At 40.5% G+C, this 21,810-nt stretch overlaps 1 protein-coding gene and 1 pseudogene across 24 annotated transcripts in view; both read right to left on the bottom strand.

The window, feature by feature from the left end:
- Nucleotides 1-2,284: 2,284 nt before the first annotated feature.
- Nucleotides 2,285-2,415, bottom strand: LOC129772124 (U4 spliceosomal RNA; annotated as a pseudogene).
- Nucleotides 2,416-15,049: 12,634 nt separating this feature from the next.
- LOC129764935 (protein muscleblind) overlaps nt 15,050-21,810 on the bottom strand; it is a 799,891-nt gene continuing 793,130 nt past the window's right edge. For 18 of the 24 annotated variants that reach the window (XM_055764585.1, XM_055764595.1, XM_055764591.1 and 15 more), the window contains one exon: nt 15,050-21,303. In XM_055764585.1, coding sequence (XP_055620560.1) covers nt 21,152-21,303 — 152 coding nt within the window. In that variant the 3' untranslated portion in view covers nt 15,050-21,151. The remainder of the gene's footprint in view (nt 21,304-21,810) is intronic. The other 6 variants (XR_008741293.1, XR_008741294.1, XR_008741296.1 and 3 more) reach the window with 1 other exon arrangement.

Genomic DNA, 21,810 nt, shown 5'->3' on the forward strand with positions numbered 1-21,810 from the left:
CTTCTTCGTATCAAACTGGTATTCAATGTGAGTGGAAAACTTTGTTTTCTTCATGTGATATAATAATCTCACACAAAAATTTCATCTGAAGATAATTTGATATTATAATGATAAATTTAGTGGGAAACTAATCTCGCATCCAGATGTCGACACCGTACCGTTGTCATCGCGAAAGCGTTTCATACCGTTTCCACCGTGAAGTGTATTCTTAGTGTATTCGAGAATCAGGCCCTTAATCTTTTTGTGTCTATCATCATTGTCACGGACAGTTGCATGTAAAAATAAACTTCGTGAAGTGAAAGAGTTCATTCCTATTTATAACAGACATGTCGGTTGCATAATATCGGGCGTTTGAACGTTATTTCGGTAGCATAATTTCGGACGTTTGAACTTTGTGTAAATAAAATTAATAATTGTATCAGATAATATTCCATTTAATTGAACGTATGTTTTAGAATGACAAGTTTGCGATTGTATCTCGATGATGCGGTATTTTAATGCCAGCGATTCGGACTCATTCCATGAATCATTTGCTTGGTGCGTTAGTTTGCTGAATCAAACGATGGTTCAAAGATGAGGAGGATTACTTGGTTGCTCTTGAATGATGTAGTTGTTGAACATATGGGAATGTAATTCTATTTCCTCTTTCTATAAATTACTCTAGAGATAAAGCATGACTATCATGAGTTTAATAATCGATATCTCGCATACTCTTGTACTCAGCTTTGTCTTACTCGTTTGAATAGTGAGAAGTATTTAGTATAGGTCAACGTTAAAATCATTTTTTAACAACCGTTTCTACAATTTTGATGAATAATAATATCTCCTATATTTCCGAATAAACCCGAATTTATCCATCTCATGATCAGTATAATCTGAGTTACTCCTATATGGGATTCCGAAGTTTAATCCTCTTATCCTTTCCATTCTCGTGTAATTTGATATACGGAACATGAGGTTTGATATAATTATTTGAACAGAAACTGGTCAGTACCGTCGGTCAGAAGCATAATTTTCATATGAAACACCTGATGAGTTTTTCTGCCAAACGCAGAAAATGATTCAGATTTTCTTTAGACGGATATCGAAATTATGGAAAAAGAACTAGAGAATAATTTAAAAATAATTACTTTAAAAGCTTTGCTATGATAGATTCATTTTTTCCTTATTCGAAACTTAAATATTCTTTCATTCAAAGTATGTCATCAAACAATATCGTTGAAAATATCTATTACGTAAAAAAAAAAGATCAATGGCCTTATTCGATGTAACTATCGACCTTTCGCCATGTTTCAATCGGTCTACAGGAGCTACATTTTTAGTCCTCAATTACATCCCATAGCGCATTTATCGAATCCAAATAAACAAATTTATGTCCTCTGGATACGTCACGATTTCGTTCTATAAATGCCACCTAGCAGGTAAATTGCTGTTTGTTTATCTTTTCTTCTTAAAAAGCAAGACACGACTCAAAATGTTAGCAAAAAAGCTAAATAAATCCGAAATTAAACTTACTCCGTTCCGCGTGACTAGCTTTCACCATCTGAAACACAAGTGACAAATATATTTGTTTTTTCCCGTGATGTGACAGTATCGTGATATTCGTAATAACACCGAGTTCATCAAAGTTGTCACGACGGATGAACTCTTCCGGATTCTACACACACGGTGGCAGCCGTAATAACGTTGTATACAATTCACTTCGTTTTCACCGTGAAGTGACGTTCGTGATCAGGCCCAAAATCTGTGTTTTTGGTCTCAAAAAATCTTTTTATCTGTGTTTTTTTCTAAGAAAATCTGTATCGAAATCTGTATCAACCCTTTGAGGCCGTTTGTTTACTTTCAGCCACAACAGCAAAGCAGTATACTTATTAGAGATGAAACGGATATCCGGTAATTATCCGTTATCCGGTCCATCCGGCCGGATACCGAATATTAAAAAAAAAATTATTTCTTATCAAGATAAATTATAACAAAATAGCATTTATACATCATTAAAAGTAAGGTGTGATTAGTGACATGTCGAAAATGTTATAAAAATTTAATTATTGTCAACTCATATCATCAACGTTTTATTCAGCTTCATCGCTTCCGTAATTTCGATTTGAAGTGAAATAAGTGTACCCCCTTTCAAACTACCATCCCTGTTCTAAGTTCCAAGTTTGTTCTCAATCTCAATGAACATAATTGATTGCTGATTGCATGTAACTCTTACTCTCACTCGGCCATTATTAGAACTATCTCAACATACTTACAAAAATCTCCTTTTTATAACATAAAACCATTATCAGGAAAAATGTTCTAAATTCCTTGTAGAAAACATGATACAATATTAAAAAGGATATTTTTTTCAACTCGCAATAACTGCACCTCGGTAAAACCACATCGGTTACGATATCGCCACTGCGCAAAGCTTAATATGATATTTATTCTAAACGAAAAATTTAATATTCGTTCAAAATGTTTCTTCCTTTCCCACATTGAACGTTTTATTTACATCATGTCACATGTTGCTTCTTTTAATTTCATATTTACTAATAAATCTTTTCGACTTAGATTGAACATGAGAAAGCAGTACTACATGCTACATATGAATGTCAAAATGACCCTCATTCAGACTGATTCGGATGCTATATGAATGAAATTGGCGAGTTGGAAAAAATATTATTGAGATCAAACCGTAACTAATATAGGAATGTTTTTTTTTTGAGAATCTGTAAATCTGTATGAAAACCAAAAAAACCGTAATCTGTATCTACAGATTCTTGGTTTCAAAAAGTCTGAAAAATCTGTATAATTACAGATTATTCTGTAGATATGGTAACCCTGAACAGGACACTGAAGCAAAATCTGGTGACCAAAAGACGCGAGCGAAAGCGGTACAACAAGTTTTGAAGAAATGCGGATTATGCTGCGATGCAATGCATTCTGATGGACGACGAAATGAGCGTGAAGATGTGTTTTGGACAGCTCCCAGGCCTGAAATTCTTTACCGGGAATTTCTTGATTTGCCAAGGCATTTGCAGCTGTTGACAGAAAACCAAGGTTCTCGTTACAAACTACAAACAAACAATGGATCAGAAGATATAGATGAAAAAGTGCCTGCAGAAACGTCCCCTTCCGTTTTTTAACTCACAAAGGTCCGGTGATGTTTTGACCCAATTTGGCAAGCGGCCACTACAGTCGAGAGGCGCTTCATTGATATCGTGATAATAGGGTTGATTACATTGAAAAAGACCTCAATCATCTAAATTGCTCCCAATTCAGCCCATTCGAAAAATATTGGACAATTGTCAAGCGGAAATTGAAGAAGGGTGCCAAAGTGACTCGGGATGCGGCAAACATGAAGAGATCGTGGAATAAAATGATCGCCGTGGTCGACCAACAGCGATCATTCGGTATCGGACTGTTGAGCTATCCAGTTCACTTTGCTTTCGCTGCGCTTCGATGATTGGACCCCACCAGTGGTAATCCAACTTGGATATCGTCGTGTGGTTTTTTTTCAGTTCGTTTTACGCGTTTTCTTCTTCAAGTTCGTTCGTGCAGTAGTGGTGTTATCACATTCCCAGTCCTGTAAAAACACGTTCGGACGTGTTTCGCGTCCATTTGAAGGTTGAAGAGACGCCGCTCTCTGCGGCTCGCGTTTCTTCTAAAAACGCAACCAAGCGAAAGAAAATTGATCCAATAGCCAGTAATGACGTTCTAGAGGAAAAGCTTCTAAATAATAACGTATTCAGCACATTGGCTCGACAAACTCCTGATGATTTTCACCCGACGCCGGTAGTAACACATCCGAAGAATATTCCCAGAAAAACTAGGCTGCCACCTTTGGTAGTTAAAAATTTACCAGTTGCGACGCTCATTGAAAAAATTAAAGCTTGTTATGTTCGGCCAACCTATCGAATAACTCGGTTTGGGACTAAAATTCAGTGCTCCTCCCCAACTGATTTCGAACGAAAAAATTTAACGAAAAATGGAAAATGCAACCCAAGATGACTGTCTCTATTTAGTGCGCTTCGCAGAGGGATACACTAGTTTGAAAAAACTTAGTGAAATTAAAACCATCGCCCATTTCATCGTTCGCTGGGAAGCATACCGAAACAAACGAGCAGACATGACACAGTATATGAACTGTTTGTTCCATGGACATGGTACACGAAACTGCCATCTTAGGAGCCGATGTATCAACTGTGGCGATGCTCATACTTCTGAAGGATGCCCCGCTGAAACATCAACTACGAAACGTTGCGTAAATTGCAACGGCCCTCATCCTGCTACGGACCGTAGCTGCCCGAAACGAGCCGAATATATACAAATACGACAAAAAGCAACGTCAGTTAACCAGCCGGGTAGAAAAACAAATGCTCCAGCTGCTCCAGCTCTCACAGAGCAAAATTTTCCGGCTCTTGCTCATAATCCAGTTCCTACCGAAACTCCTAGGTGGGCATATACGCAGCCTGCAGCGAACGCTTGGACCAACCAGCAGAGTGAGCGTCGCGTAGATCCTCGCCTCAGAGCGGCCACACACGTCCCGCCACCACAGCAACCAAACACCTCCCCCAGTGACAACACGAACGAGCTTTTTAGTGCTGCTGAATTGTGGAACATTTTCCGCGAACTTTCAACTCGATTGCGGCTATGCAAATCAAAAGCTGACCAGCTAGACGTCCTATATTTTATTAGTTGCAAATATGGGGTCTATTGAGCCCCGCTGCATCAAGATTATGAACTGGAATGCCCGCTCTGTTCGGGTAAAAAAGATCGAGTTAAATGATTTTCTTGCTCGACACTCCATTGATGTAGGTGTGATCACGGAAATCCGGCTCAACCCGTCAACAAACTTTTCTCTTCTGGCACACTTTGTGATCCGACTAGATCGACCCAACTCAAATGGTGGCGACGTTGCAGCAATAGTGAAGCATGGCATCCGCTATGAAATCGTCCCGCATCCAAAAACCAAAGTCATCGAGACAATCGTCAAAATTCATTCCCTTCAAGGTACTTTTACACTGTTTGCAGTTTACGTCCCCAGACAATGCATGGACGGAGATGGGTCATCCCAGCTATTTGCGAATGACTTACAAATACTCACTGATAGCCAATCCGGCTTCGTGATAGCTGGCGATCTCAACGCTCGACACATCCTATGGCGCAATCATAGGTCAAACAATATTGGAAACATTCTTGCAGACCATCTAAGTTCAGCGACATGCAACATCTACTATCCTGATGATCCAACGTTCCTCTCTCCAACCGGTTCAACATCAACTCTGGATGTTTCCCTCTCGGACATGAACCTTTATAAGTCCGTTAGCCACCTCGAGCTGAGCTTTGATCATTATCCGGTTATATCTCAGCTACAATTTCATCCCGCTCCAGCACCGGTTGCAAAGAGACGAGACTATCATAGAGTGAACTGGATTGCATTCAGTCGCCTTGTGGAATCCCGCCTCCCTGATACTACAGATTTGTCATCCATCGAAGCTATCGATAATAATCTCAGCGTTTTAGAAGAAGTCATTCATACTGCAGAAGATTCCTTTGTTCACTGGGTTACGATCAGAAATCAGTTCATTGCAATAGATCTACCCACTCGTCGGCTAAACCAACAGCGTTATACCGTCAGGCGCCAATACCAACGAACTGGATATCATTGGCAGAAGCAAGAAGTCACCTATCTCAACCATCTCGTCAAGAACCGGATGCGTGGGCGGACAGGTGGGCGCTTCAGAAGGCATACTTTTTGAAAGGCGAATTGCCTATAATGAATATTTTCACATTCCTCGTCAGGACACACTCGTTAGTTGGCAGCGCATGTAGAGTGAAGATGAGTTCGGTCGTTGGTTACACACGATTATCCCTAAGGTTCCGACGAGTGCTTGGTTTAAGGGATTGAATGTAGGTCGTGATTTCATTCGCGTGATATCTCGGCTCATGTCCAATCACTACAACCTAAACGCGCATCTCTATCGCATTGGGCTCGCAGCAAACAATCTTTGTGATTGTGGCGATGGCTACCACGACATCGAGCATGTTGTCTGGTCGTGTATCCGGTTCCATGCTGCTCGCTCTCAGCTCTCTAGAGCACTGAGAGCAAAAGGCAGACAATCGAATATCCCCGTCCGGGATATCTTAGGTAGCCGTGATCCTGATCTTCTGCTTCATCTATACCTGTTCCTCAGAAACGTCGATGTCAACGTTTAATGATGTTTCCTTCGTTGTGTCCCTGTTTCATATCCCTCCTATCCGATCGATAAACTTTTACTTAGTCGCGGCAATACATACACACACTCTTTACAGATACACGGGCCAAAGGTTGTGCAGTCCACTGATCATTCAACAAGAGCCAAAGGTTGTACCGCTTATGACAACTCTACACAAGCTGATGATTGCGCCGGCTAGTGACCATTCTATCCTGGATTCCTCGAGTCGAGAAGACGCACCACGCTAGATATGGGGTACATACTAGGGGGCGTTGCTGATTAATGGTCAGCTGCCCAATAGGAAATATCCCGTGTCGGGCACACGTACAGAGCATTGGAGACAGCAACATCCCAATTACGAGAACACTTGTAATACTAACCTCGAGCCGACCGCGAATAATCGGTTACATATTACTAACATAGATAATAAGAAAAACTGTTAAAATATTGAACTCCGGCCCCGTCAGGCTAGCGCGATAAGAGCCTTGATAAAAAAAAATTTGGAAAAATTTAAAAAAGAACCGGATGCTGGAGATAAGGAACGAGCGTTTTGCTGCAATACTGCAACTACTGCAACGGAAAATAACGGTGCTGCTTGGTGGATGGCGCAGACTCGAGATAGCAGATTTGTTACGACCTCAGTTAAGGAATATACCAACAACAACAAAAATTCTAATTTTGAAAATGTTTTTGAAATACGTCATCTTTATTATGCACAGTAATAATGCTATTGATGTAGATTCACTAGAATTCGAGCTGAGAAACGAAGTTTAGAATAATTATTTTGTAATTACTGTTTTTTAACGTCTGGAAAAATAAAGAATTTATACACCGACAAAAAAATGGGTGGGTTATATCTATGATATAACCGCAAGGTTGACGTGGGACTACCTTAGCTTAGCAATAATTTTTTAATTTGCATTGATTAAATTTTTGATTGAATGAAACAATTTTTTTCTCTATTATAGTGACTTTCAATACATTTTAGCTGGTCACTTTTATTTCCATTTTTGGAAGAATGTCGGGAGTGAGAATTTAACTCGTGATCTTTAGCGTTAGAGGTATGGATGATCGCCTCCACAAATGAAACAATTTCCGAATTCAATAAAATTCAATATATTTGCTTTGTGAGTAAAAAGATTGTATAATGACATATAAGACAATTCACGCATTGTGATAGATGATGTTCTTCGTTACAAGTAAATTTAATGATAGTCCTTTTACGTTTGTTATGATGACATCTTGGTTTAGAAGTCTGTGTTAGGCAAACACATTTCAGTCGGAACAAAAATGCCCCCGATTTGCATGTATTTGCAATGCCGATTTCCCCAGACACCTCGGTTTAGAAGTCTGTATTAGGTAAACACATTTCAATCGGAACAAAAAAGCCCCCGACTTTTATGTATTCGCAATGCCAATTTCCGCACGCTCCTTGGATTTAAAGTACGTGTTAGGGAAACACATTTCAGTCAGAACAAAAATGTCCCGACTTACATGTATTCGTAATGCCAATTTCCCCACGCTCCTTGTGTTTAGAGTCTGTGTTAGGGAAACACATTTCAGTCGAAAAAAAACCCTGATCTGCATGAATTTGCAATGCCAATTTCCCCAGACACCTTGGTTCTGAAGTCTGTGTTGGGGCAACACAATATAGTAGAAACAAAATGACCCCGACATACATGTCTTCGTAATGTCAATATCCCCACGCTTCATGGATTTGAAGTCTGTGTTAGGGAAACACATTTCAGTCGGAACAAAAATGCTCCCGACTTACCTGTATTCGCAATGCCAATTTCCTCACGCTCCTTGGATTTGAAGTCTGTGTTGGGGAAACACATTTCAATCGGAACAAAAATACCCCCGACTTTGAAGTATTTGCAATGCCGATTTCTCTAACGCTGCTTGGTTTTGATGGCTGTGTTGGGGAAACCGTGAATCAAAACTAGGTAGTTAGGGCCTTTAGATAACGCTTAACATTTTACAGTTATTCAATTGTTTATCTAATGAAAAATAACATTTTATTAATAGCGATAGAAGTGTAGCCATATTCCCTATCAATTGATGCAAACATCTTTCCGATCCAGTAAGAAATGTTCTAGTTATAAGTATTCGGAATCTTTAATTTTTTCCTGCATGTTCTGTGTTTAGGTTTTCATTTTACCCTCCATATACTCCGGTTAGACGTAGTCCCACGTCAAAAAATTTGGTTCTCAAATGGGGATCAACATAGGGTAGGAGCCTGCCTGTTGGTCTCAAATGTTCCTATCTCACGCCTCCACGAAGATCATATGACGACATTTTTAGATCGGGCGTGAACTGGAAACACACACCTGGTCTTGGCTCCGAGAACGGGTGTCGAAAGTGGCTAAGTGAGGGGGTGCGAGCGAGTCAGAGCGCTATATCTCTCCCGGGGAAGGCCTCCCGGGTCATGGAGGCCTTGCCAACCCGCTGTCTCCCGGGCAAAGGAGATACACCCAATAAAATGGAGCTACGATCACGAAGAGTAATTAGAATGCGATCACCCGAGGAGGGTCCCCGAACTGGAGCTGGTCCTGGAACGGGCGTAAGAGCGAGCGGCCAGCGGCTGGAGGGCGAGGTGCAAGAGCGGGCCACCAGCCGGGTTCAACCCGAAGAGCTACCGCCACACGGAAACAGCAGCCATCGACATCACCTAAGAAACGCTGCGCCTACGAGACGTGTTGCGACTGCCAGACAACAGTCGTCCACACTTGTGGGTACCACTAGGCGCCGGATCATGTGGACACACGAAATGAATGAATTCGTGATCCGCGCCTATTACATCTGCACTGCTTTGGAGACGGACATGAGCGGTCGCCCTCGAATACTAACAAGGTTCGAGGAAGCGTATCCAGAGTTCGTCGGGAGGCTTGATCAGAACGCGATGAACGCGAGGCGTAGAGCGATAGTACGCAACAACATGCTCTCCCAAACGCAAATCGACGAGATCAAGCAGCAGGTGCAGAGAGAAATAAGCTCCAGGAACAACAGAGCAAGCGATGTGTCGAGACGAAGTTCAGTACGGCTGAGCAATTCATTCGCGAGTGGGGAACGCGAATCAGCACCAGTGGAGGCCACAGTACTACAACCCCCTGAGCCGGAAGACCCACAGCCAGATCAACAACTACTACGCGATCTGGTCTTCCACTACGACGAGGCGATCTCACAGTTCCGCGACACAGACCCATTGTCGCGCCCCAGGATCCCGAAGTTGCAGCATTCCCGCAGGCTGACAAGTGCAGTAAAGCTTATGAACGAGCACGTTCTTCCGCTGCACTTGGTTGATGCTGAGAACATGGAGGAGCTGCAACTGAAAGTTTACTGTGCTGCTGTGGTGACCGCCAAAAGTTTAGGATACCGTATTAGGCCAAGAGGCGGACTGCTCCAACATCTCCGTGAAAGTCGTGAGCCTCCTTGGCGAAGGAGATTGGAGCAACGGATCCTAAACAAGCGCGCCGCAATTGGAAGACTGATGGCGTACAAAAGAGGCAGCAGATCGGCGAAATTATGTCGCCAAGTTGCTGTGATCGTGCGGCCTACTGAATTTCGCCAGCTGGGTGCTCACCAGCTGACGGAAAAACTCGACACACTGGTACAGCAATTGAGCGTCCTAACTAAACGGTTGAAACGTTACTCTGACTGTGCAAAGCGCCAGGAACAAAATCGGATGTTCAGAGATAACGAAAAAGCGTTCTACGACCACATTAGCGACGAGAAGCCCGACTACCGCGAAGGTTTGCCAGATATTAGCGATGTGACGAACTTCTGGGCTGGTATTTGGGAAACCCCAGTACAACATCGTGAAGGGCAAATGTGGTTAAGACGAGAGGAGGAGAGTTGTGGTGAAATTGGAGAGATGCCAGCTATCATCGTCGGAGAGAACGATGTCCGCGAAGCCTCGCGGTACCTGAGGAACTGGGCAGCACCGGGCCCCGATGGTGTCCAGAACTTTTGGCACAAGAAGCTGACCGTCGCACATCCAAAGATAGCTGAGTGCTTCAACAAGGTGCTACGTGACCCACACAACCTCCCTGAATTCGCCACCCGTGGCGTCACATTCCTCCTCCCGAAAGACAGCAACACATTAAACCCATCAAAGTACAGGCCGACAACGTGCCTATCGAGTCTGTACAAGATATTAAGCAGCATCATAACCGCCAAAGTTTCTGCCCACTGCGAACAACACCATATCATCGCAGAAGAGCAGAAAGGATGCAGAAAAAATACGCATGGCTGCAAAGACCAGGCCATCATCGACGCAGCCATAGTCGGCCAGGCGGTTTATAACCAGCGGAACCTAAGCATGTCCTATATCGATTACAGGAAGGCTTATGACTCCATACCTCACTCGTTTCTCGTCCGGGTATTGGAGCTCTACAAAATTGATCCCGTCGTCGTTAGGTTCCTGCAGCATGCGATGAGGCAGTGGAGCACGTCTCTGCACCTCAGTGATGGGGAAAATGTGTTGCAGTCTAGAACGCTGCAGATAAAGAGGGGGATATTCCAAGGCGACTCTTTCAGCCCGCTTTGGTTTTGTCTGGCACTGAACCCCCTCAGTCATGGCTATAAAATAAGGTATGGCGACGGCGCCCACGAAGAAGTGACCCATACCTTTTACATGGACGATCTCAAGGTCTACGCTGATTCACGTCAGCGTCTAGGTGTAGCTATCCGGGTTGTCGAAGAAATAAGCAGGGACATCTGTATGGAGTTCGGCCTCGACAAGTGTCGCTGTGTCCACCTGCTGAAAGGACAACTTACCGAATCCGGAGGCTACGAGGTCTATGACGGCGAGTTTATAAGAGACATGGTTCGTGGCGAATCCTATAAATATCTTGGATTCCGACAGCTCACCGGGATTCGCCACTCCGACATCAAGACGGAGCTGCGAGACAAGTTCTTGAGTCGAGTGAACTGTGTCCTGAGGACTTTCCTCAACGCGAGGAACAAGGTACGCGCGATCAACACATTCGCGGTTCCCCTGCTGACCTTCAGTTTTGGTGTAGTCAAATGGAGCAAAACTGACCTAGAGGACCTTGAGAGGAGGATGAGGAAAGCATTCAAAGAGGCCGAAATGCACCATCCTCAATCGGCACTGGAGAGAGTTTCACTCCCACGCAAAGAAGGGGGACTTGGAATCGTCGACATTTCTGCACTGTGTGTTGCCCAGGTACGACAAATGCGCGAGTACTTCGAAGAACGCGCCAACCAAAACGCGCTATACCGGGCTGTCTGCGCCGCCGACAGAGGATACAGCGCTCTGCACTTGGCGCAAGCGGAGTACCAACTCAACTGCAATCTGCAGACAGTGGAGGAGAAGATTGCAGCTTGGAAGCAGAAGGCAGTGCATGGTGCCCACCCCCATCAACTGGACCGGCCACACGTCGACAAGGCCGCATCTAATCTGTGGCTAACGCGTGGTGAACTCTCTTCAGTAGTAGAAGCCGACATGATAGCCATCCAGGACAGGATAATGCCGACGAGAAACTGCAGGCGGTACGTCTGGCATCAAGACGTTGATGACATTTGCCGGATGTGCCATCAACCAGGTGAAAACATAGAGCACATTATGGGAGGCTGTCCCGTTTCGGCCAACCCAGCCTACACCGAGCGCCACAACAACGTGGCCCGTATTGTTCATCGACAACTGGCGCTCCAATGTGCTCTACTGGAAGACAACGTACCAAACTACCGGTACCTGTCTGCACCTGTCCTGGAAAATGACCGTTTCAAGCTGTACTGGGATCGCACTGTTCTGACCGACCTCTCGATCCACCACAACCGTCCAGATATAATGGTTTACGACAAGAGCGACCGCAAAGTCACCATCATCGATGTCGCTATTCCACTGAACCAGAATCTGGAGGAGACCCACGGTCGCAAAATCTGCAAGTACCGACCATTGGCCGTGGAGCTCAAGGAACTGTGGGGGCTAAGGGAGGTCCCAAGAATTGTTCCAGTCGTTCTCTCTGGAACTGGAATTATCCCGAAGACACTTCTGGAGGCGCTAAAGGTGTTGAACATCGAGAAGGAATTGGCCGGCATCCAAAAGTCGGTCATCCTTAGCACCTGCGCGATTGTCCGACAATTCCTCGGTCAGGACTAAAACAGCACGAGCATGCAGATACGTGCATTCCGCAGAGCCTAGTCCCCCTTTGGCATTCAGAAGCCCGGGGGCAGGTGAAAATTCTGGCTAGGTTCGCCTAGTTAAGAAGTGAGATAAGTCTGCCAAAAAAAAACAGCATCGAGCAAATGGATGATCATTCGAGGCCATTTTGGAAGGTGGCAAAAATACTAAAGAAACGACCCACGATGATCCCGCCACTTAAGGAAGAAAACCCGGGTGACATCTTAGTATCCCCTGCCGAGAAGTCGAATGCTATCGCCAACATTATCGTCGAGGCGCACAACATCGGTGCTAGCATAGTGAGCCCCCATGAACATGTGGTGCAACGCTCTATTGAACTACTAGATGAGCAGGTACACGATACTGGGTTCACAGGCCAAGTCACTGAGGATGAGGTGCGTACTGCAGTCAAGAGAGGTAAAAATATGAAGGCGCCTGGTAATGATGGTATTGTAAATCTGATCCTAAAAAAACTCCCTGGTAAAGCATATCGCTTCCAGGCTCAAATTTTTACACGATGCTTCCAACTCAACTATTTTCCGGTTAGATGGAAGACAGGGAAAGTCATCCCCATCCTGAAACCAAGAAAAGGTCCAACTTCGCCAAGAAATTACAGACCCATCACGCTCCTGTCGGCTATTAGTAAGGTTTTCGAGCGGCTTATTCTTCAGCGTCTAATGGTGCAAATCGATGAGCGTGAATTAATAGTTCCAGTGCAATTCGGCTTCCGGAAGGAGCACTCTACCGTCCACCAACTGGTCAGGGTGAAGAACATTATCCAGAGGAGCAATGCACTCTCCACAAATACAGCGGTAGCTTTCCTCGACGTTGAGAAAACCTTCGACAACGTCTGTCACAAAGGACTTATCCACAATTTGATGCAAGCCAACATTCCACTATACCTCACAAGCATAATAAAAAGTTATTTATCAGATAGGACATTCAGAGTACATCTTTCTGGTGCCTCCTCCGAGCTGAAAATAATCTCCGCTGGCGTACCACAGGGAAGTCTATTAGGTCCAATATTATACGTGTTCCGCAGTTTCCTACTGGGTGTAATCTGGCGCTATATGCTGATGACAGTGCAATAAAATAGTTAGAGGCCGTCAACCTAAAGAATATCGATCGAAACTCCAGCGAAGCGTTACGACGTATGTCTCATACTTGACCAGCTGGAAAATCAAAGTTAACGAGACAAAAAGCCAAGCGATCCTTTTCCGGCACAGATTATCCCCGAAGCTGCTTCCACCACCAGACTGCGTCATCAAATTGAACGGTCGTCCAAACGAATGGCAGAATCAGGTCACTTACCTTGGTGTTACCATCGACGATAAACAACTGTATCGATCTCATACGGACAATCTAAAAACAAGGAATATTGGACTGCTAAAATCCCTGTACCTACTCATATGCAGAAGATCTTGCCTATCAAGACGTAATAAACTAGCTGTGTTCAAGACAATCATCGCTCCAGTTGTGAATTATGCTATGCCGGTGTGGGGAACGTGTGCTACAACCCACATAAAGAAACTACAAGTGGCCCAAAATCGGATACTCAGAACAATACTTGATGCCCCATTCGACACCAGAATCAGCGATTTACATCGAGCTGAACATAAAACAGTCCAAGAGCGCATTGTAACCTCGAAAGAAAATTTTTTATAATTGGTGCCATCCATTCAGAATTTCCGCTTATTCGAGCGATAGTAAACTAGGATTTTTTAAAAATTTATTATTAGTTAGGTTATCAAATTAAAATCACCAACGATATATAAGTATCGGAAAAAAAATTTATGCCAAAACAAGGACTGAAAATACATCAAAAATGTTAAATTAGGAGCAAAGAGGTTGAAAAATGTAAATTGAATCACTTGTATATGTCTCATTGTATCTTCAAACAAAATGATTAAAATAAATTTAGATTAAACTGAACTGACCAACAGCAAGTCTAAACTTTGATAGAGGGTATCCGAAGAAAAGTACTAAAAAAATAAACTAAAGAAAATAAAATAGAGAGATCTAAATAAAATAGCTTAAAAATTGAAAGAAACATATAACCTTATAAACGAATGAACGAATACACCTTGGAGCTGCATTTAACGAACAATGATGGCTATAGTTTCATTTTTTTTTTCAAATTTTCGTGAACAAGTCTTGAATAGAGACTTGGTTGACAAATAGTTCAGAAATTATTATGCACCGTACCGTACCGCTGTACCGTAATTTAGTGAAATGTGAAAAAATACTAACATGAATAGATTGCATCATCTATTTTTTGTGTGAAATAAAGAATTTGTTCGCTGCAAAGCCGCAAGTCGGATCACCAAATCAAATATTCCTGGCCTTCAGGTCTCAAGTATCAGTAACAAATGCTACCGGAATCATGCGGAATATGTTTCTCGGAAAACGGATGCGTTTGAGGCGAGTGTTGAAAGAAAAATGATTGCAGTGCAACTAAAGACACGATACAATGGTTTTACAGCATGACATTGCTTGTCACAATGCGACAATGCGAAAGTAGTCAAAACATGTTCAGAAATGTCGCAATAGGAAGTCATACTTACCCGCCGTATTATTCAGTTAGTTCGACGCACTATTCGTACGTTAGTAGGAAAATGGAAAATAAAAATGGCCAGATCTTGAGAAATACTGGAAGGGTTTGGATCTTTTCTTTTTTTTGCAAAATAATCACACCACACCATTTTAAATTTAAATTGAAATGTTTTATTTTGAAAATAATTTTAGTACATAAATCAGTTTTTGTTCTTTTCAGTTTTGTGTCACGTTCTTCCTTTTTTTTTGCATATGTAAGTGTGTTTGCTTTGAAAAATAAAAGTGGTTGTACTTCAATATTATTATTATTATTATTATTTTCCATTACTACTTGTTTTTTTTTCGTTTATTCTCCATTCACTTTCTGTTCGATGAACTGAAGAAAAAATAGTTTTAGACTTCACAATGATTGATCAGTTTTGTTTTTACATTTTGTAGTGTTGCTTTCTCTCACATGTTGTTTTTTTTTCAATATATTTAAAAAATGGAACATATGTATATTTTGTAATATTTTTTTTTATCAATTTCAATAATTTTTGCTTCGGTTTCTCGAAAACACTAGGTTGTTCTGTTCTTCCTTATGTTAATTTAGATACTTTTCTCATGTGTTCATTTAAAGTTTATTTCATATTGTATTTTAATCACTTAATTAAAGAATTGCTACACAACTAATCATATTTTTTTCCCTTAAGTTCTTTAATAATAAAAGTGATGTTTTTATTTATTTTTTATCAACAACAATTTATCGTTTAACATTATTTCATTACTTTTTTTAAAAATTTAATGTTTGACTTTATTCTTTCAAATATTTTGTCTCTCGCTAACTGTGTCATTGGAGTCCGATTCAACTTTCCTTCAGTTTCTGGGTTTTCCCCCTCATTTTATTTTATCGCTAGAAATTACTCTGATAGGATCGGGGGCACAACGTGGCGGCCGCGGGGCTGGAGAGGACCGAAAAAAATCCTCCCCCATCCACAAATCCACGCGATCCACGCGGTGTCGCACCCGGCGGCTTGTTTTTGATTTTTTTGATTTTCATTCTTGCTACTTCTTCTTCTCTTTTTCTGCTGCTAACTTGCGAAATATCATCCTTACGCGCAACGCGACGCAACGCAACGCACCTTATTTCCATAGACTTGATCTAGTACGTTAAAATTTTCTTTAGAACTATCACAGACACAGTGATGAATGCACGCGGGTCTCGATACGGAAGTCTGTCTACACGGTTATCTGCATCGTGCATCGGGGCCACTTTTATGTGTTTTCTAGTGTTTTTTTTCTCGTTTGCATGGGTGTTCCTATGGATTTTTTCATAACGGATTTTGGGATGTGACGACTGTTTCTCTCGATACGATCTATTCTTTCAATTTTTTGTTTTTTTACTGTTTTGAATTCGCTTTTTCGGTTGTTGTTGTGGATGTTCGAATTGGGTTGATGTATTGTTGTTCATATTCTGTGGGAAATTTTTGCTGTACTAGAGCAATACTATACTACTACTTTCACCCTCGATCATTGAGGTCACTGATTTTGTTTCATGTTTTTTTTCTTTTGCTAGATAGAAGGATGTGTATATTTTATTTCCTTTCCGTGTCAGCTGTCACGGTATCGGTTCACTTGCTTGCTAGAATTTATTTCTTTTTTTCGGCCTACTAGGTTCATTTCGGAGAAAACTTTTCTTTCTTCTATTATCTCTCCGCGGAAAGGTTTACTAGTGGATAAGTAAACTGAAATACTTTCTGTGTGTGTGTTTTTTTTGTTATATATGTGTTCCATTATCAATAGTGATAATAATGGTTTTATTCATATAATATTTTAAAGTATTTTTGAGTAAAGTTTTCAATAATGTTTTATTACTAAAAATCTTACAGATTATTTATATAATGTTATTTTCTGTTCTTTCTTCGTTATTAGAATATTTGTTTGTTTCATCATTTCCCTCGGATGCTAATATTCCTTCTTTTACAAATAATATAAATTTGCTGTGTGTGTGAGAGATTTACGCGTACGCATTTCATAAAAAGTTGTAGGTTTTTCCCGCGTTGATTTGTGGATTTTCATTGTTTTTTATGTATTATTCCTTTGTCGTATTGAGGACTGTTTGCTTCGATGCGGCTTTCAACTGAGTGAAGAACATGCTTCTAGTGTTCCTGTTCGTGTGTTTATGTGTAAGAATGCGTTTGTGTTTGTGTTCAAAAAGATCGGTGTTGAGGATTGAAATAATTCCCCAATACGGTTCATTGTTGTTTTCCCTCATATTTTACTGCGTCTATTGCCTTTACTTATCCGGTTTCTGTTATAAGGAGTATTTGAGACGTGGATTCGGTCGTTTTGCTTATTATTTTATCTTTCCAGGAACATTTTTGTATTCGGTCAGCAATTCATTTGTTCGTACAAATAAAAGCTGATGGTAAAAGTGTGCTCATTGCATTCCTTTTTCGTAAAATCGAAACCGAAAACAGGAAGTACAAATAATGATGGCATGCAGACAGATAGTCGAACGGAACTCGATGACTTTGGGAAACTGAATTCGTTAGACTAGTCAAAATCTTGTATAACAATGGGCGAAAATCAACACTCGTGTAACAATAAGCAAAATACCCTAAAACCGACTGACTAGATACACAGAAACTGAATGATGATAGTTTAAATTTTCGAAAATATATTCAATTCTCACCACTTTTGATAAGGAATTCATAACGAGGAACCCAGACAACCGAGTTGTGATTGATTGTTATGGGTTTGGGACACTTTCTGAATTCACTTTTCAATTTTTCATTGAATGCTTAGTATATCACAGTATTTGCTGCTTTATCAACCAAAACATCCTCTGTGTGATCGTCGGAATAAATCAATCGGACCAGTACTCGTGTCAATTTTACTTAATAGACAATCACTTCAAACAAACAAAATACTGCCATCGCCATGAGCTACTAAACTAAATTTTGGGATTGGATGAAAAATTATACAAATTAATACTCGTTTTCAATGCTGCTGTTCACTATGCTTTTTCTCTTCCTTCCTAATATTTAAAATTAGATTACTCGCTCAAATACAAGTTTATCCATTTCTGTTCGTCATGTTTTAGTTCAATTCAGTTTATGAATAACTTGTTTTGTGTTTCTCTGTCTGTCCTTCGTTTAAATACAATTTCATTGCGTTCTATTTGAAGGTGTTTTCTCATCAATGAGTTTTATTTGTTTCTATCAGTTAATAATAATATATAAATGTATCTCCTAGCTATCTAAAAAATATTTTTCTTCTGCTCTTGTTTAGTTTGCTTGCTTTCCACTTTTCTTTTTCTCCCTAACTCTTTTTTTTCTTGTTTACTCCACTTTCACACTCTTTTCGAATTTTCCCCAACAGCCGCCGGGGAAAAAAACGGCAGTCACGGTTTTTGAACGGAAAAACGAAACACAAATAACGATCAATGACGGGACGAAAATTGTGTGCAAATAACACACCCACGCGATGGATGCGCTATCCCGGGTGTTTTGATCCTACCGAATGGTGGTCAGGAGTTTTTACCTTTTGAAGATATGTGTTCATAACTGTGCGAAATTCTGATCTGATAACCCATGGATTTGACTCAGCGATCGCTTCTCTCACTATTAATGTTTACTCTTAATCGATTCCAGTTTTCTGCAATTTGTCCCGTTTTCACTTCGTTCCAAAGTTGAAGAACGGGTTTGCAAAGAAAGATTTTCATAAAATCTTACCTTTTCAGTCTTGACAAATCATATTTGGTTCTTTCCAATTAGTGTTTATCTTTTTGTTCTCTTTCCTAAATATTAATCTCTTCCGAAGTGTGGTGTACTGTTTCGGATCTTTTTTGCCAAGCGAAGCGGGGATTTAAGGTAGCGAAATAAACTTGACCAAGCGCGCGGTCAGTGGACAGATCTGGCGAAAGCATTATGGATCTTCACATTTGATCTGTCCACCCTTAAGAAGCGATCATTTCAGGCATACAAAAACATAATTCTCTCTAAATAGGAACACGTGACATATCACAAACGAAAAAAAATACATTCCTTCATTTTGTATTTGAAGCGCCATTTCGACCCCAAATGCTAAACGAACCGAATGTTATGTACTTGAGCCTTACACAACAAGATAAACGAAAACGAAACTAAACCCTTTAAATACTCGTGACTGATGGAATCCGTTCCTGCAGCAAAAGCAAGCCAAAATCTGCATCCGGGTCTTTACATTCTGCATGCTAGTTTATCCTTCAAATTTGCACCGTAGCAAACTGTTTTGTTGTTGTTGCAATTACCGTTTTTATTTTCCTTAGCGTAGTGTTTTTCTTTCTTTTGTTATTAAAAACGATTAGTTTGTTTTTTTTCCTAGTTTCACATTTGCTTTTCAACAAAAAAACAAAAGACATTTTGAATGTTTTTTTTTCAACGCATTTTGAAATCATTTAAAGTGTTTTCCTTTCTCTTCGTTTTTTTTTTGTTTTGGTTTATGAATTTCCAAAAATTTGCAATTCTCGAGATCCCCATTCCTGATCACATTCTTTTGCGTGTGTGTGTGTGTGTGTGTGTGTTTGTGAGTGTGTTGTTAGCCTACTAGAATTAGAACCGAATGGGTGCGCAACAAAAACGAATGAAATGGACTTCTAACTGAAAACAAAAAATAATCTATAAACGATACTTTCGAAGAATGTGTTTTAACGCTGAGATTGTTTATTGTTATTCTAGTTTTGTTTTCAAACTTACATTTAAGAGATTGTAATAGGAATACTTTTGATTGAGTGTGTATGTGTGTTGTGAGTGTATAAGTATGTTTTGCATGTGTAATATCTAATTCGAAAAAAAATAATACTAAACAATATATATGAAAAAAAATCACAATTTGAACAACTAAAACAAAAGTTAAACAAGTTAAACATAACGTAAATATCCGTACATAAAGTATAAAATAGAGAGGTATCATCATTTCTTACATCCATGTTTCTTTTCATCATCAACCTATTATAGTCAGTTTTGATTCGATATACAATATGAACATATAAACTATACGTTGTCGTTGCTCCAACAGGACGTGTTTTTCAGATTTCAGTTGAGTTTTTCCTTTTTTTTTCTCTTCTTCTTCTTGTTCTAAAGAGAGTAAGTGCGTGGGTGCGTGTGTTTTTTGCACCCCTCGTCGAGTAAGTTTTGTGTTAGTGTGAGTGTGGATATTAGTTAAATACACGTGCTTCCTGTGATAGAATGAAAGGGGTGTGTTCTCGTGTTCAGTTTGCTGTGAAATGTGTATAAAACTCCAATATGAATTAAAGGTGTTCGGTTGATTCTTGAAAAACATCCGATTGTATAGTTATTTTTTTTCTGCCTCGAACAACTTTGCTCCTATTCCACTTGTTCCAGAATATATGTAAATCAAAAAGAGTATCTTTCCTGTGTAGAAGAACATGAATAAATTTGTATAGATTGTTTCATCACGGAATTATTAATTTTTGGTTTACTTAGTATCAAATTTAATACAATTTGTTCTTTACTCGCTAGTCCTGTTCCTCTAGAAAACGTTTAATTTATATAATATGTGGTGTTAAATCTCAACTTATAAATAGGTTATCCAATCATAAGATCATACATTTGATGTTTCATATTTTGAGATGTATTCCTCTTCGTCACCCACTAAAATTAAATTATGATACTTGTATCCAGATGTATACATTGTCTGGGCATCTTAGCATGTACAAGGAAATGAGAAAAAATGTTCCAATATATATAACGGATATGATAACCAAAAAAAACAATATACAAAAAACATATGATACAGAACGATTACCACATTCCACAGAAAATAAAACGGATCAAATTTAAAACCGATACAAACATAGATTCATAACATCATCTCACGGAAACATGTGTACAACTTAATTCAGCTATAGTTTAGGAAATACATCGCAAAAATCGTCACCTACGAAATTGGACGAAAGAATGTCCCCCTCCTCCCTCTTTTACACACACACAGTGGCGGCAAAGTTCTCTATTGCCTCCGTTCGAGTTTTATTGTTCTTGCTTTCACTGTCATTGGCCTGTTGACACGTTTGACACGTCCGAAGCGTCGTCGGTCGCCTTCGCTGGATCGTTCGGATAGTTTTCACTCATGTCACTGGATGCCACTGATTCGGGGTCAACAGGCTGGGTATTGGTTGTAGGTGAGTGTATTTGCGTTTGTTTGTTTTGTTGTTGTTTTTGTTTGTTTTTTTTTCTTGCGTGTTTTGGGTTGATTGGATGTTTCTGAACTATTCTGCTAGTTTTGCCGTGGCGGCCATCACGTTCGCTGGTGGCAGTACTATCGGTATGTGGTAATATTTACATTGCTTGCGCTTGCACATACCCTTCGCATGATCACGACAGACCGCCACGCGCTGATCACATACTTCTACTTTATCACCTGTGGACGGGAGAGAAGCGAAATTGCGATTAGAACATTATGATAACTGTAATCAAGCGATTTTCAGTGATTTTTAGATGCCTTTAGATACGGTGAATCGGGCTTTTTAAGAGCACCACACAAAACATGATAACAAATGGGTCGAATCTAGGGCCACTTCTGAATAATCCGAACTAGTTGACAACAGATTGTGTCAGACAAATATTGACATTTGATATGCCGTAATGTAGTTTTATATAAAGAAATATTTGCTAAGGGGTGGAACGATCAAAATTCGATCAACTTAAATTTGCCGTATTTTTTTCAAGTACGCAATAAAAAAACGTGAACTGTTCGCGCACGAAATAAATTATCTAAGCAAACTACGTTGAATGTCAAATTAGAATTTCGCCTCCATGCCAACCAAACAACCAATGCTACGCAACCGTTAAAACAAATATAACAGCGAATACGATTGGCCACCTCAAATTGTTCGAAGGGTATAAAATGAAAACCAATCTAGGATTT

The sequence above is a fragment of the Toxorhynchites rutilus genome, chromosome 2 (assembly GCF_029784135.1).
Source record: "Toxorhynchites rutilus septentrionalis strain SRP chromosome 2, ASM2978413v1, whole genome shotgun sequence".
Classification (NCBI taxonomy): domain Eukaryota; kingdom Metazoa; phylum Arthropoda; class Insecta; order Diptera; family Culicidae; genus Toxorhynchites; species Toxorhynchites rutilus.